The sequence below is a fragment of the Centrocercus urophasianus genome, unplaced genomic scaffold, assembly GCF_019232065.1.
Source record: "Centrocercus urophasianus isolate 14NV4802_14NV808 unplaced genomic scaffold, USGS_Curo_1.0 seq_17, whole genome shotgun sequence".
Lineage (NCBI taxonomy): Eukaryota > Metazoa > Chordata > Aves > Galliformes > Phasianidae > Centrocercus > Centrocercus urophasianus.
In genome coordinates, this window is record NW_024884722.1 from 18,703,774 (window position 1) to 18,716,020 (window position 12,247).

At 40.5% G+C, this 12,247-nt stretch overlaps 1 protein-coding gene across 3 annotated transcripts in view; it reads left to right on the forward strand.

Moving 5' to 3' along the window:
- Window positions 1-12,247, forward strand: part of PIK3AP1 (phosphoinositide-3-kinase adaptor protein 1) — a 38,904-nt gene that overhangs the window by 21,839 nt on the left and 4,818 nt on the right. For all 3 annotated transcript variants that reach the window (XM_042818137.1, XM_042818138.1, XM_042818139.1), the window contains 8 exons: window positions 702-834; window positions 1,558-1,754; window positions 2,734-2,923; window positions 6,870-6,965; window positions 8,389-8,568; window positions 9,366-9,428; window positions 10,356-10,561; window positions 11,861-11,933. In XM_042818137.1, the coding sequence (XP_042674071.1) occupies window positions 702-834; window positions 1,558-1,754; window positions 2,734-2,923; window positions 6,870-6,965; window positions 8,389-8,568; window positions 9,366-9,428; window positions 10,356-10,561; window positions 11,861-11,933 (1,138 nt within the window). The remainder of the gene's footprint in view (window positions 1-701; window positions 835-1,557; window positions 1,755-2,733; window positions 2,924-6,869; window positions 6,966-8,388; window positions 8,569-9,365; window positions 9,429-10,355; window positions 10,562-11,860; window positions 11,934-12,247) is intronic.

Genomic DNA, 12,247 nt, shown 5'->3' on the forward strand with positions numbered 1-12,247 from the left:
TTTGTTTATTCTTAGCTCTTATTTATTTTAAGTCAATCCTTAATTCTCATATGACATTTTGCAGTTAGGGTAGCTGAGCCCTATTATAGAGTAAAACTTGTACAAATGTGTTCTCCAGGTCTGTTGTCTTACTCCCTGTCTGCATGTCCCTATTAGCTGTGTGACAGAAGCCTGTAGAGTAGTGTTGATCACCAGCACTAAAGAAGTTGTCTCTCACTTCCTTTTAAATCCAACTTAATAAGCAGTTATTACTGGGCTGTGCTCCTACCTGGGGAATAGGCATGCTCCACAGTCTTTGGCTAAGAACCAGTCAAAACCCAGAATGTACACCAGGGCAATTCAAAACTGATTCATTTGTACTTAAAGCAGTAGCAATACTTCATTGGAATGGTGAGATTATATCCATCAAGGTAGATGGAAGTAAGTCTTCTGTGCTCCCAGTTGTGCGAATGACTTTCTTCTTGTACTCTTCTTGTGGAGTGCATAGTTCTCATCTGTTCAGATTAATGATCTTCTGTTTCTGGACAAAGAAATTCTTTGTGTTCCTTGCTTATTCTAAACAGTTCCACCTTAAGTGTTTATGCTTAGTTTTTTTCCCTATATATACTACATAAATAAAATTTAATACCTAACCATGTAACTCTTATCTTAAATAAATCTCCGTAATTCCACAACCAAAATCACTTTCCATCTATCTCTAGGCCTTTAAAATTGTTCCATACAGCATAGAAGCTCTGGACAAACTGTTGACTGAATCACTGAAGAAGAACATTCCTGCCAGTGGCTTGCACTTGTTTGGAATCAACCAGCTGGAAGAAGATGATATGACAACAAGTAAGTTGAAAGATTTTTTATTTATTTTTAAAATTCATGCCTATAGACTGTTTTTACTTTGGAGCACCTGTAGCTCATCGTTCCTGGATAGGCTATCTGAAAAAGTCTTAAATCTTAGCCAGGTAGCTAAATTTAAGATGCCTATGGAGAGAGGATTCCATATGGTTGTGTGACCCTTCTTTGTTACATATTGCATCAGTTTCTTATAGTCTGACAGATACGGCTATGTAGACAGCTTCAGCCACAACTGAAGTCAAAAGGTAGTGCTCCCCAGAATGTCTTACTTGTTCTCCTGGTCCCATGTGGCATTTCTCCCAGTTCAGTCCTTTTCTAACCTTACGAATCTGTTCCAAGGTGCATAGTGGGCAGTTGGATCAGTGTATTACCATGATGTGGTTGCCTTACAGCAGCTGGAAATTAGTGGAATTATGATCTAAGAGATCCTTCCAAACCTCTGATCCTATCTACGTTCAGCTAATACAGTGCCAGATTCCCTGCTAAAGATGATAGGATTCAGACCTGGAGATGTGCTGGATACCTCAGCGTGAAGTGTGAAGTTAGCTCTGTTTTAAAACAGTATATGTACTTCTCATGGTTTCAGGCCTATTTCAGTCAGTGTGTTTGCTAGGATGTTAGATTTAGATTTAGATTAGGATGTTAGATTTACTGTCTTTGTTGCTGCTGGAGAAAAACTTAGATTCTAACAGGCTTCTGTTCTCACAGATCAGAGGGATGAGGAGTTGCCAACACTGCTTCACTTTTCTGCAAGATATGGGCTGAAAAACCTTACTGCTTTGCTGCTGACATGCCCTGGAGCACTGCAGGCCTACAGTGTAGCCAATAAATATGGTCACTATCCAAACACGATAGCAGAAAAGCATGGCTTTAAGGACCTCCGACAATTCATTGATGAATACGTGGTAAGAAGGAGCAGCATTCTTCCACATTGTCCTACAGCAAGTGTGGATATCAAGCTTTGCACTGAAAGTGTTGTGTGTGAGGAATGCTGAGGTAGTAAAGGGTGCAGGGTGATGTGGTAGGGTGTAGGAGGCAGATGTACAGCCACCAAGAAAGCTTCTGTGCTTGAGGGTTGGTTTCATCTCTGGAGCCAGGATAATTCATAGGGAAAAGAACAAAAAAAGATGGAATCAGAGCCAGTGATGTTGGGTTTCCTTGTCATTCATCCATCCAGTGATGTTTCTGCAGACACATGGTTCCTCGTGTACATTTCTAACCTCCTGATCTTGGCAAAACTGCAGCCCCTTCCTCTCCCTCCATGTGAGAAATTTATGAGAAAGAGTTCTGCTGTCCTGTGAATCGAAAGTTGTTGGTATTACTTGAGCAGCTGACTTCTATGAGGTTTCCTGTTAGTTTCAGAGAAAAGGGTGGTCTGTATACTCCCACTAGGTGTTACATGCTACTGCTATTGCCAAAAACCTGAAACTGAGTCTAGTTAGCAGAGTTAAAATTTGTTTTCTTGGAAGTGCTCTGCATGTGGCAAAACTCCCTTTATGGTAAGCTACGCTTACTCCAAAATAGCCATTTATAGGCCTTTGTAATTTTAGAATGAACTTGTGTTCTAGGAGATTATAGATGTCAAGTAGAAAATGAAACTGAGGGGCAGAAAGGTACTAGTGGTTATTCAGAATGGGTCAGCATCTGCTTGTTTCACCTTAATTGTCTGCCATTACAACCTAGATCATGGAGGCTGGCCCCAAAGAACTGTAGTATGGATTTAGCTCCTATGAGAAGCCTTAGTGTTTGGGAGTGGAGTGCTCTTGGAAGGCTTTTTCCACTAGTGGTGGAAGAGTGATGTGTTTTGCTTTGTGCTTATTCTCCAGATTCTTTATTTAATTTTGTTGTTTTTTTTTTTTTTTCCTTGGACTCTTTTCTTTACAGGAAACTGCAGATATGCTGAAGAGTCACATTAAGGAAGAGCTGATGCAAGGCGAAGAGGATGAGTCTGTTTATGAATCCATGGCTCATCTTTCTACTGACCTGTTAATGAAATGTTCCTTAAACCCAGGTTCTGACGAAGAGCTTTATGAATCTATGGCTGGATTTGTCCCTGGTGCCCCAGAAGATCTTTGTATGTATAATCACTACGATATTTTGGGCTTAAAAACCTCACTTACTCTCTCTCGTATTTAATATGGTCCTGGTTGAGTTTCAAGAGTAAAGGCTGGTTATAGTTTTTCCACTGTAAGGAAATCAAAGTCCACTTTTGATGTTGGCTGGTTGTAGCGGAAATGCTGAGTCACAGCTTGTAGCAGTAATTGAGCTCCTGGTGGAAGAAGGCAGGGCCAACCCAGGGGAGCTTAGGTGCATGCAATGCTCTTGAGTGACTGGAAGGGGTGGAGCCAGGATCCACCCTTTACCAATCTCATGTAAAGGTTGGCAGTGGAGGCCTAGGGTATCTCTTTGGAGATCCTTGTATACCTGTGGCTTTCTGAAGGTAAGTAGCTTCTGTCCTTTATTCCTGCGCCCACAGCTGTTGCATTTGAGCAAATCCGCACTTGCTGCAGCCTGGGATCCTGCTGCTCTGCTGTCATTGCTGTACTTTCCATCACGTTACACTGGCTTATAAAATTGCTCAAAGGCTTCAGAGCAAGATTACAAGATCAAGAACTGTCTCCCCATCTCTGAATGGGATTCACAGACTAATTCTGAAGAAGAGAAAAGCATGCTTAATACCACTAAGACCAACTCATTGTCTTCCGTTTCTGGGACGTACAGAAATCCCAGAAACTGTGAAATGGTATTCCTTTCTATCATGGATGTAAATCGCATGCTCTCTGAAAGTCTAGTTGAAAACTGGTAAATTACAATACGACATTCTGTCAAACAAACTACACTAAGTTTAACAGCTCAGGTAGAGAGGTTTTCCTGCCCTCGCTTAATCAGATCTTAGAAAGGAATGTGGCTGGCACTTTGGATGGAGTGCACCATACGCAGCATGCTTGGCTGATGGGCATGGAGGTGGAGAGCTAACACATGGCTGCCTATGGATGGGAAGAGTTGTGTAGTCAAAGCCTCAGTCAGGCAGCTTTCCGTGGGTCTCCTCAGCAGGAAAGTCCAGCAGACTGCTGCTCTTAGAGGAGCCTTCTGCAAGCACAGGTGAATCAGCAGGATGATGGAGGTTTCCAGGGTCAGCAACAGAAAGTTCTCCTGGTGTATGCACATGATATAGGCTCTGCAGGACTAGTGGGACTGGAAAGGTAAAAACCCAAACTTGCCCCAGAAATAGATATTTATGGTTTCTGTGCTGGAAAGCATGGCTAAATGAGTCTGTTTCAAAATATTGAGCAAGTGTTCTATGTGGCTCAGTAAGAGAAAGAAGAGTACCCTGCTTTTTATGGGGTTCTCCCAGTGTATTGCTACTGTGGACATATTTTTGTCACCTTCCAGTCAGGAGTATTTTACAGAAAATATCTGTTATTTCTTATGTAGCCTATTAATCTTTGCCTGATTAATATTTGCAACTTATCCGAACAATGCTTATAATTTACCTGTATCATAACAGGTAAGTTTAAATTGGCACAGTGCTGCAATACTGGTTCTCTCAAAGTGGGAGAGTTTCACCATTTTTTAGAACACCAGCAAAGAAGAAAAAGCCCACTGAAATTGGTAGGAGTGCTGGCTGGCTTAGGACTCATTTGGTTAGGATCACAAATTAAAGCTTCAAGCTTTTGTACTGACTTAATTTTGGGGGGATGGAAAAATTCCCTAGGAAATTATAAACATCTGCTGCTGAAGTACTTTCTGCAGGTCAGAGTAGCCCTTATGTAAGTACTTATAGCTGTGGCACAGAGGACAATACCTGGGCTGTTTTAAATGTAGGCATACTGTGGCAGCATGCCCATCTGTTGTAATCAGAATGTGCTTCCATGAGTTTCTTGGAGACTCATCAAAGAAAGGTTGGTAACACTCAGCTTGCCTAGCAGAAACTGATTTGAAAAGAAAGAGCCATTGTAATGAGAAAAGTAGCAACAAATACTTTGATACCAGAATGTTCTACCAGTTCTTACATTCTTCATCCCACTTCATTTCTTTTAATGTGTTTTTGGTTTTGATTTTTCTATCTGCACTTGGTCCTGGGGAAACATTTGCAGAGAAAGTGCAGAACCTACAAAAGGGCCAATTTTAAACTGATGCTGCAGAAAGTCGAATGCTGCTGTTGAGGGTTGTTGGTGGTTCCTGTAAGTTTTGTGTGGGTTTTAGTAGCCTGAGCAGTGCAAATCAGAAAGTACTCCTAACTTGGGAACTTAGCAGTTCCTGCTGTTACCTTGTTTGCTGTTTTTTTTTAAAAAATGAGATTGAATTGCCTCATTAAATTCCTTATAAACTGTTATCATTCCTACCTCAGAAGAGCACTTCCCTTTTATTACCCTTTTCTAATACTCACAATGTCAAACAACTTTCTTGAATATGATTGGAATTTGCTCTAAGCTGGTGCAGATCACAGGTAAATATCATTTAGGTGAGTCATTCACAGACTGTAACAAACAACAGCTGAATAGCAAGAAGGGAAAGTGATCTCTATCATACCAATCTTGTAGTACAAACTACAGCATCAGATAAAATGCTTTACTTTTTCTGCTTCCCCCTCACCAGCATCTCCTGAATGTTAAAAAATAGTATTTGTGAGTAGTCTAGAATCACCGTAGGGAAGGAGAATCTAAGTGCAAGGACTCTAGAAAATGCTGAAAACCTTGGTGATTCATGTGAAGATTGAACTGCCAGGTTTTTCTGTGTGTATTCAGTGTATGAAGTACCTTGAGCAAGAAGATTCCTGCAGAGAGTACAGAATGATAGCACTTATAATCTTCTCTTGCATTTTTCTTTGCTGACTTATGTTTGATAAGTCAGCTTAGTAGGTAAGGCTGAAGCTTGTTGTTGTGCCATTTTACTTGAGGAAACATTTAGATTGCATTTTGTCTATGCAAGGCCAGTTGCTAACAGTGGCAAATCCTGGTGGGAACAAGTCCTGACTCATGACATTGTTTCCCTATCTATGAACTCTGTGGACATTCGAACCAAAAGAGTTTGAGTTTCGTCCTTTATCCTTGAGAGTTTCAACAGAATAAAATACATTGTCCTGTAGAGCTCCAACGCCTAAAAATTAGGTACTTATGATGCCCTTGTTCTACATCCTACGTATCCTTTCCCTCTCCCACTATTTTTATTCTCTTAAGACTGAGTTTTTGACGCTGTCCTTATTGGTTTTTATTTTTTTTTCTTTAGTTGATACAAGGAACAGCAGCCTCATTGTTTTCCTTGAGCAAACTGAGGGAACTGTGCAGCAAAATATTAACTACTTGTAAAGTTCAGGGGTGTAATTTATACCAACACATTGAAACCTTTGTCTTACATAAAGGATAGGTCTGTGTAAAGAGGCAGCTTTCTTCATGTGCAGAAATACTTAACTCCTATTGTTTAGAAAAGTTTAAAGGGAGAAGGATATAACCTTTTGTTACACGGTGTGCATGCATATGTATTTTAGCTCTAGCAAGGGGTCAATGGGTCATAATGCATCTTCTATACATTTCTCTGTTTGCAAGTTACTTGAGCTCCCTTCTGAAATCTTAAGCCCTGCAAAGGGGAAGTAAAAGTCTCTTTGAAGAAAAGTATTTTGGTTATTAAATTCTGAAGACTGACATCCAGAACCTCTAGCTCACTCTTCCCACTTGCCCTTCAGATCAGCATCACATGCACAAAGAAATCCTTTGTGTCTGCTTGGAGCCTTGTCAGAAGTTCTCACCAAGCAATGTTAGTCACCTCTATTTTCTTCAAGTATAAGTGGCAGACTGCTGGCAAAGGTTTGTGTGAAGTGGACTTCGATTATTTGCAATTTATATTACAGGCAATTTATTGAGCCTTTAGAGGCGAGAGTCTGGTCAGTTGTCTGCTGTAATTTTTGATGTTCGGTATAAAATGGAAATCCAATCAGAATTGCCATGTCATTTTGTATGATGTTGTTCAATGTGCTTAAGGACATAATCAGCAGGCTCATTGGTCTGATTTTTCTTTTTCAGATGTAGAAATGCTTCAGTCCAAGGCAGACACTCCAATTTCTGGAGATGAAATCTCTCTAACTGTGAAAGACTCGATGCTCCGCAAGTTTTTAGAAGGTGAGACCTGTTTGGAGAGGAGGGGAGCAGCACATATGGAACAATTAAATGGAACTTGAGATTTGTTCTTGATCTGTTGAGACAGGGGCTAGTACTCACTATTTGACACAGACAGCCTTGCTTTAGTGGGTACAGATAAAATGTAGTAGTAAGAGCATCCTGTAGAGTTCATGAGGTGACTTGACTAATGTGGTTTGTATCTTACCATGAAAGATGACTGACTTCTTGTCCAATCTATGCTTATCAGTGAGTACAAGCACACAGTTGTTATCTGTTCAGAAACGGCAGTCTTTGTCCTCATCTTTGTAATGGGAATTAACTCTGATGTCTTGATGCTCACGCAGGTTCGCCTCATGGGCAGGGCCTGAGTATAAAGTGGAGCAGCATTAGCTAGTGATGAATTTTAATGCGGATGCTTTATTCACAAGTCAGTCTATTTGAAAGTAGCAGACTGGAAAATGGAGAAGAAATTCTGGTTCCCAAACATGCTGTGGGCTATCCCCCTTCGCATGACATGGTCATCTGAGCACTTTCCCAACTCATCAGGTTCCATGGGATCCAGACTCACTTTTCACGGGTTACCCAGCTGCATTCAGAGCAACATTAAAACTGGGTCTTTTAACATATTGTTCTATTTCCTCTGCCAGCACTGATACTCTGGCTTTCATTGCATTAATTTAGCTAGGCATACAGCAGCACTGAAGGCAAATAAGTCCAATTACTAGGTTATTCATTTATGACTTGGTAACAGTGCAGGCAGTTAGTCCAAGGGCTCTTCATTGTCTTAATCTTGAGCCGATCGTTTCCCAACATACAAATGCGTGAAACTAACTTTTAAATTAGATATGACAGCATTTGATTTTGCAGGGAGGTTAGTGAGAACAGAATGGGGGTGAAAAAGGTGGTGTAGTACGAGCTGGGTCTTTTAAGTGCGGATGCAAGCAGCCAGCTCCCTCTGAGTTCTGTTTTTCTCAAATCAAATAAATTGTCAGCTGGTTGTGATTGTTTCAGAAAAAAGAAAAATTCCGTCTAATGTTCTGTAGACAGCCACAAGTAACTTTTGGAAATCAGTGCCCTATTTGATTTGTTAACTACTGTCTGTTAATGAACTGGAACTTAAGACGTTCCTGGTTACCAGTGTCAGTAATAATTCTTAGACCAATTTTTAGACTTTCCCCTGTGGTTTCTTTACCAAAGCACACAGTACAAGCTTAGTAGCAAATGCTTACATGCTACTAGGTATTAATGACTTTACGGAATCCTGTCTTGAAGGTCTTTGGCACTGTAATTCACTGCAAAACTATGTATTTTTACCTGAGAAATGACCAGGTTGGTAAAAATGTGATACATTCCACATCTGGAGGGATCCAATTTTCAGTGAAGTGGACAGGTTATTTTTCTTACGAGCCTTTCTATGTTGTAGGTGGTAGCATGGATGCACCAGATTCTGGGGAAGGAGATTCCCAGCAGTATGGTGAAGATGTCTATTACTCAGTGGAAAAAGATACTTTTCCCCAGGAAATGGCTAGCAGACCTCCAGTTCCTGTTCCAAGACCAGAGTCCAGCTCTCCACAGCCAGACAATGAGCTGTACATCTCCAAAGGTGAGTTGAGTACCGCGATCTTTACCAGTCATCTTTAGAATGGCATTGACAGAGGCTCCAGTTACCAAATACGTACTAAGAAAATCTACTCAGTGTTTCTGTGACCCTTTGATTATTTGTCTCTCAACCATAGGAACTGGATTACCTTTGGGATTTTATTTCTGTTTTTCATTTTCTGCCTACTCTGAAAATGTGGAGTTGTTGGATCCTGTGGTCTTGGCCTGAGATTTCTCTTAATGAAAACATGAGGATGACAGATTGCCCCTAGCCAGTATAAACAAATCCATCTAATCATGAAAGATTTTGGTATTGTGAGGGTATGATCAAGCTAAAAAATTGAGAACTTGCTGCTCTGTAATGGTATCATTAGTTCAATGGCATTTACGTAGGACAGTACCTCATTCTGAAGTGATTCCAAATTGAAACTAAGGAAAACTTCTTCATAGTTACCTAAGCCCCTTGTGAAAATTGTCGTATTTCACAAACACAGTAACAAGAACTCTAGTTGAGTGTGGGGAAAGTAATTTCAGTCATTTCAATTTCTCACCATTGCACTACTGTAGGAAGGTATTTCCAGAGTTCTCTTAGAGGTGACTGGGCTAAATTCTTTGAAGATGACAGAAGGGGAGTTTTACTGTACAGCTCATTATTCTGTTTTCTTTAGTGGTCTTATTAGGGTTCAGTAGGAGCTTAACAGAAGCTGTAACGCAATGCAGAATTGAGAATGCTTACCCTATTCATCCTAATACTTGTCTTCCTGACTTGTGATAAGTGTCTAAAGATTGTTGGTTTTTCAGTTTTTGCACAGAAAACTCAAAGACCTGAGAATCTCTATGTCCCTAGAGGAAAGGTGAGGAAAGGTAAGTCAGAAGTTCATCCTGAATATCTTTCAAGTAATCCAAAAGCAAATCTGCTGAGGTAGTGCTGTTCAAGTGAGATGTGTATGTGACAGAACACTGTCTTATAAGACTGGGGATAACAGTCCTAAATGAATGACTTGATCTTACGTTATACTGCAAACTTTTACATCCGCAGTGTGAGGAGTGCTCTTTTATCTCATACAGTACATATCTCCTGTCTCAGTATTTATCCTAAGATGGCATTTTAATGATGTTTGAAGTCCTTTTTTGTTTTGACCCCTATTGCTTCATGGAGCTGATACTCCACTCCTGGTCTTCTGGATGTAGTCACTGCCTGCTGATGTTACTTCCTGGGATTTAACCTGTAGTGCACTGCCTCCCGTTGATCTCTATGCTCCAAAATTATGACCTTGCTCTTTAACTTCTAATCCAATTAATTGTCAAAGTGCTAGCAACCATCTTTATCTCTTATCTCCTGTGTTAGGTACTCCTTTTTTAATGTTGTAAATGAGGTAAAAATAGCCAGCATCAGTAGGATGAGCTTTCAGCTGCTGGAGTTACATTGCACAGATTAGGAAGTCCAGCTTTGTGATTGCAAAGTGAAACACTGTTTTATGGGTTACTCAGGGGAGAGAGGTACTTTTGAGATGAGGAAACAAAGTGCTTAAAGGAGGGCCTTTTGTGCTGTTTACTTAAATTTATTTTATTTTAAGCATAGAGATTATCTCTAGGACAGTATGCACAGTACTACCTCCCAAGCTTTTAGCCTTGATAAATGGTGTCAGGACAGATAAAGACTAAATACTCTTCTGGTTAGTGAAACATTCAGCCTATTCAGAAATAGGGCATCAAGGCTGTTTGAATTGCTTTGTATTCAGCAAGGAGGGCAGATAACACGAGCTCAGTGATATTTTATTGTCTCTTCAGAAACGATGGTGAGGCCTGTTAGAGACCTGTCTCAATCAAGTATATATGATCCATTTGCTGGAATGAAAACCCCAGGTCAACGGCAGCTGATCACATTACAAGAACAAGTGAAAATGGGCATACTCAACGTTGATGAAGCTGTACTTCACTTTAAGGAGTGGCAACTAAACCAGAAGAAGAGATCAGAATCATTCCGTTTCCAGCAGGTACTGGTTTATTCTGCTGTTTAAGAAATACAGTGATCTCTCTAAGCATATATCCTAAACGTTTCAGTGTAGGTACACTCCTTTCCAGGTTGGAGCAGGAAGACTCCTCACAGTCCCCCCATTAGCAGGTTTTTCTTCTGACTTTGAGGGGCTGTTTCCATGAAGCAGCAAGCAGATAACTGTTTTATAGTTCTGTTTGTCTTGCAGTAATAGTTTTAGTCTTTCAAAGATGGAGGACACTAGGAATCAGGCACAATCCAGGTAACTAAATTACCTTTCTTTCCACCTAGCAGCTACTTGCTGGCAGGGACTTCAGTGAATGAACGTTCAGGTTGTCAGTTGCCATCCATTTCAGATCAATGAAGACTCTGTCCCAGATGGTGTATTGCCATTAAACTCCTGTCCTATAGATGGACTGATGTTTCCTCAGGTCATTTGAAAAATTTTGTCTGATGGCTTTCATTCCTGCAGCATCCAGAACTGCCTGTTCTTTGTAGCTGGGCGAAGTCTAGTGAAAGTGCCGTGGTTGAGTTGAATGAGGAAATCATTCCACTGTTGGCAGCAGCAATGCAATGACCGGTGGAACTAGCAGTCATGTTTTCAGGTTTCTGTTATCTTGTTAGTGTGGAGTTCCCTATTTGAAAGCATTCCCTGCTTCTTTTGGAGCCTTGTGGTATCTTGTGTTCCTTCTGCTTCTCTGCCTGTTCAGGGATTTTCTCACTTTCACATATGTATTCATTTCTCTGCTGTAAAAGCTGTCTTATAGTAGGAAAGGAGTGGGGAGGTAGTAAGTGGTATGTAAATAAACTTTATTCCCAGTTATATTTGCAGGTGAGCCCTCTTGCTTTATTGGAGGACATCCCAGTTCTCTCAATTGTCCATCATTCTCCGATGTGTGGAAATCTGTCCCCACAGTCAGAATAATCTTTTGTTAGTACGGAAAGGACTGTGCAGTTACTTGAACCTGTGTCCTGTTTCTGTGCTAGTGTAACAGTGGAGACAGAAAATACAGGGATGTTCTAAACCCAGTGTGCTTTTATCTGCAACTATATCTGATCTGTGAACCTGACCTGAAAGTATACAACATCTGAAAAAAAGAACTTGGCTTCTAAAAGGCATGCAGGGATTTCTGAAGAGAATAGATTAAAACTTGTTGACATGGTTTGGACTTCATCCAGGTTTAGCAAGCTCTGTTATGGATTGGTTGTAAAGGTAGCTTAAATATGTTATTTCACTGTCAGAAAACCGTTCATCCTCCTTTGTCCAAAGCCCTGAAAAGAATATTTTGTGATCTCTTAGGAAAATCTGAAACGGCTACGAGACAGCATAACCAGGAGGCAAATGGAGAAGCAAAAATCAGGGAAAAGTGCAGGTAACAGTCTCCAATTCTGCAATTCTCTGGTAGTGAGGCAACTAAAAATACTAACAGATTCTTGAGGCAGAAATGTCGCCATATTGTAATTATGTGATATATTGATACTCACATCTGTGTGCCTGTTGGCTAAAAAAGACAAAGCTGCTTTACTCCTCAGTTTCCCAGGCCGAGAAAAGGATGTCCACACCTGTGGAGTGAATCCTGATTCGTACATGTACAATTACAATCGTCTTTATGTGACTGTTTAACTTTGTTTTGGGATGTGAAGCTATCTCAGAGGTTAGACTCAGTAGATCATTCTGTTCTTTGTT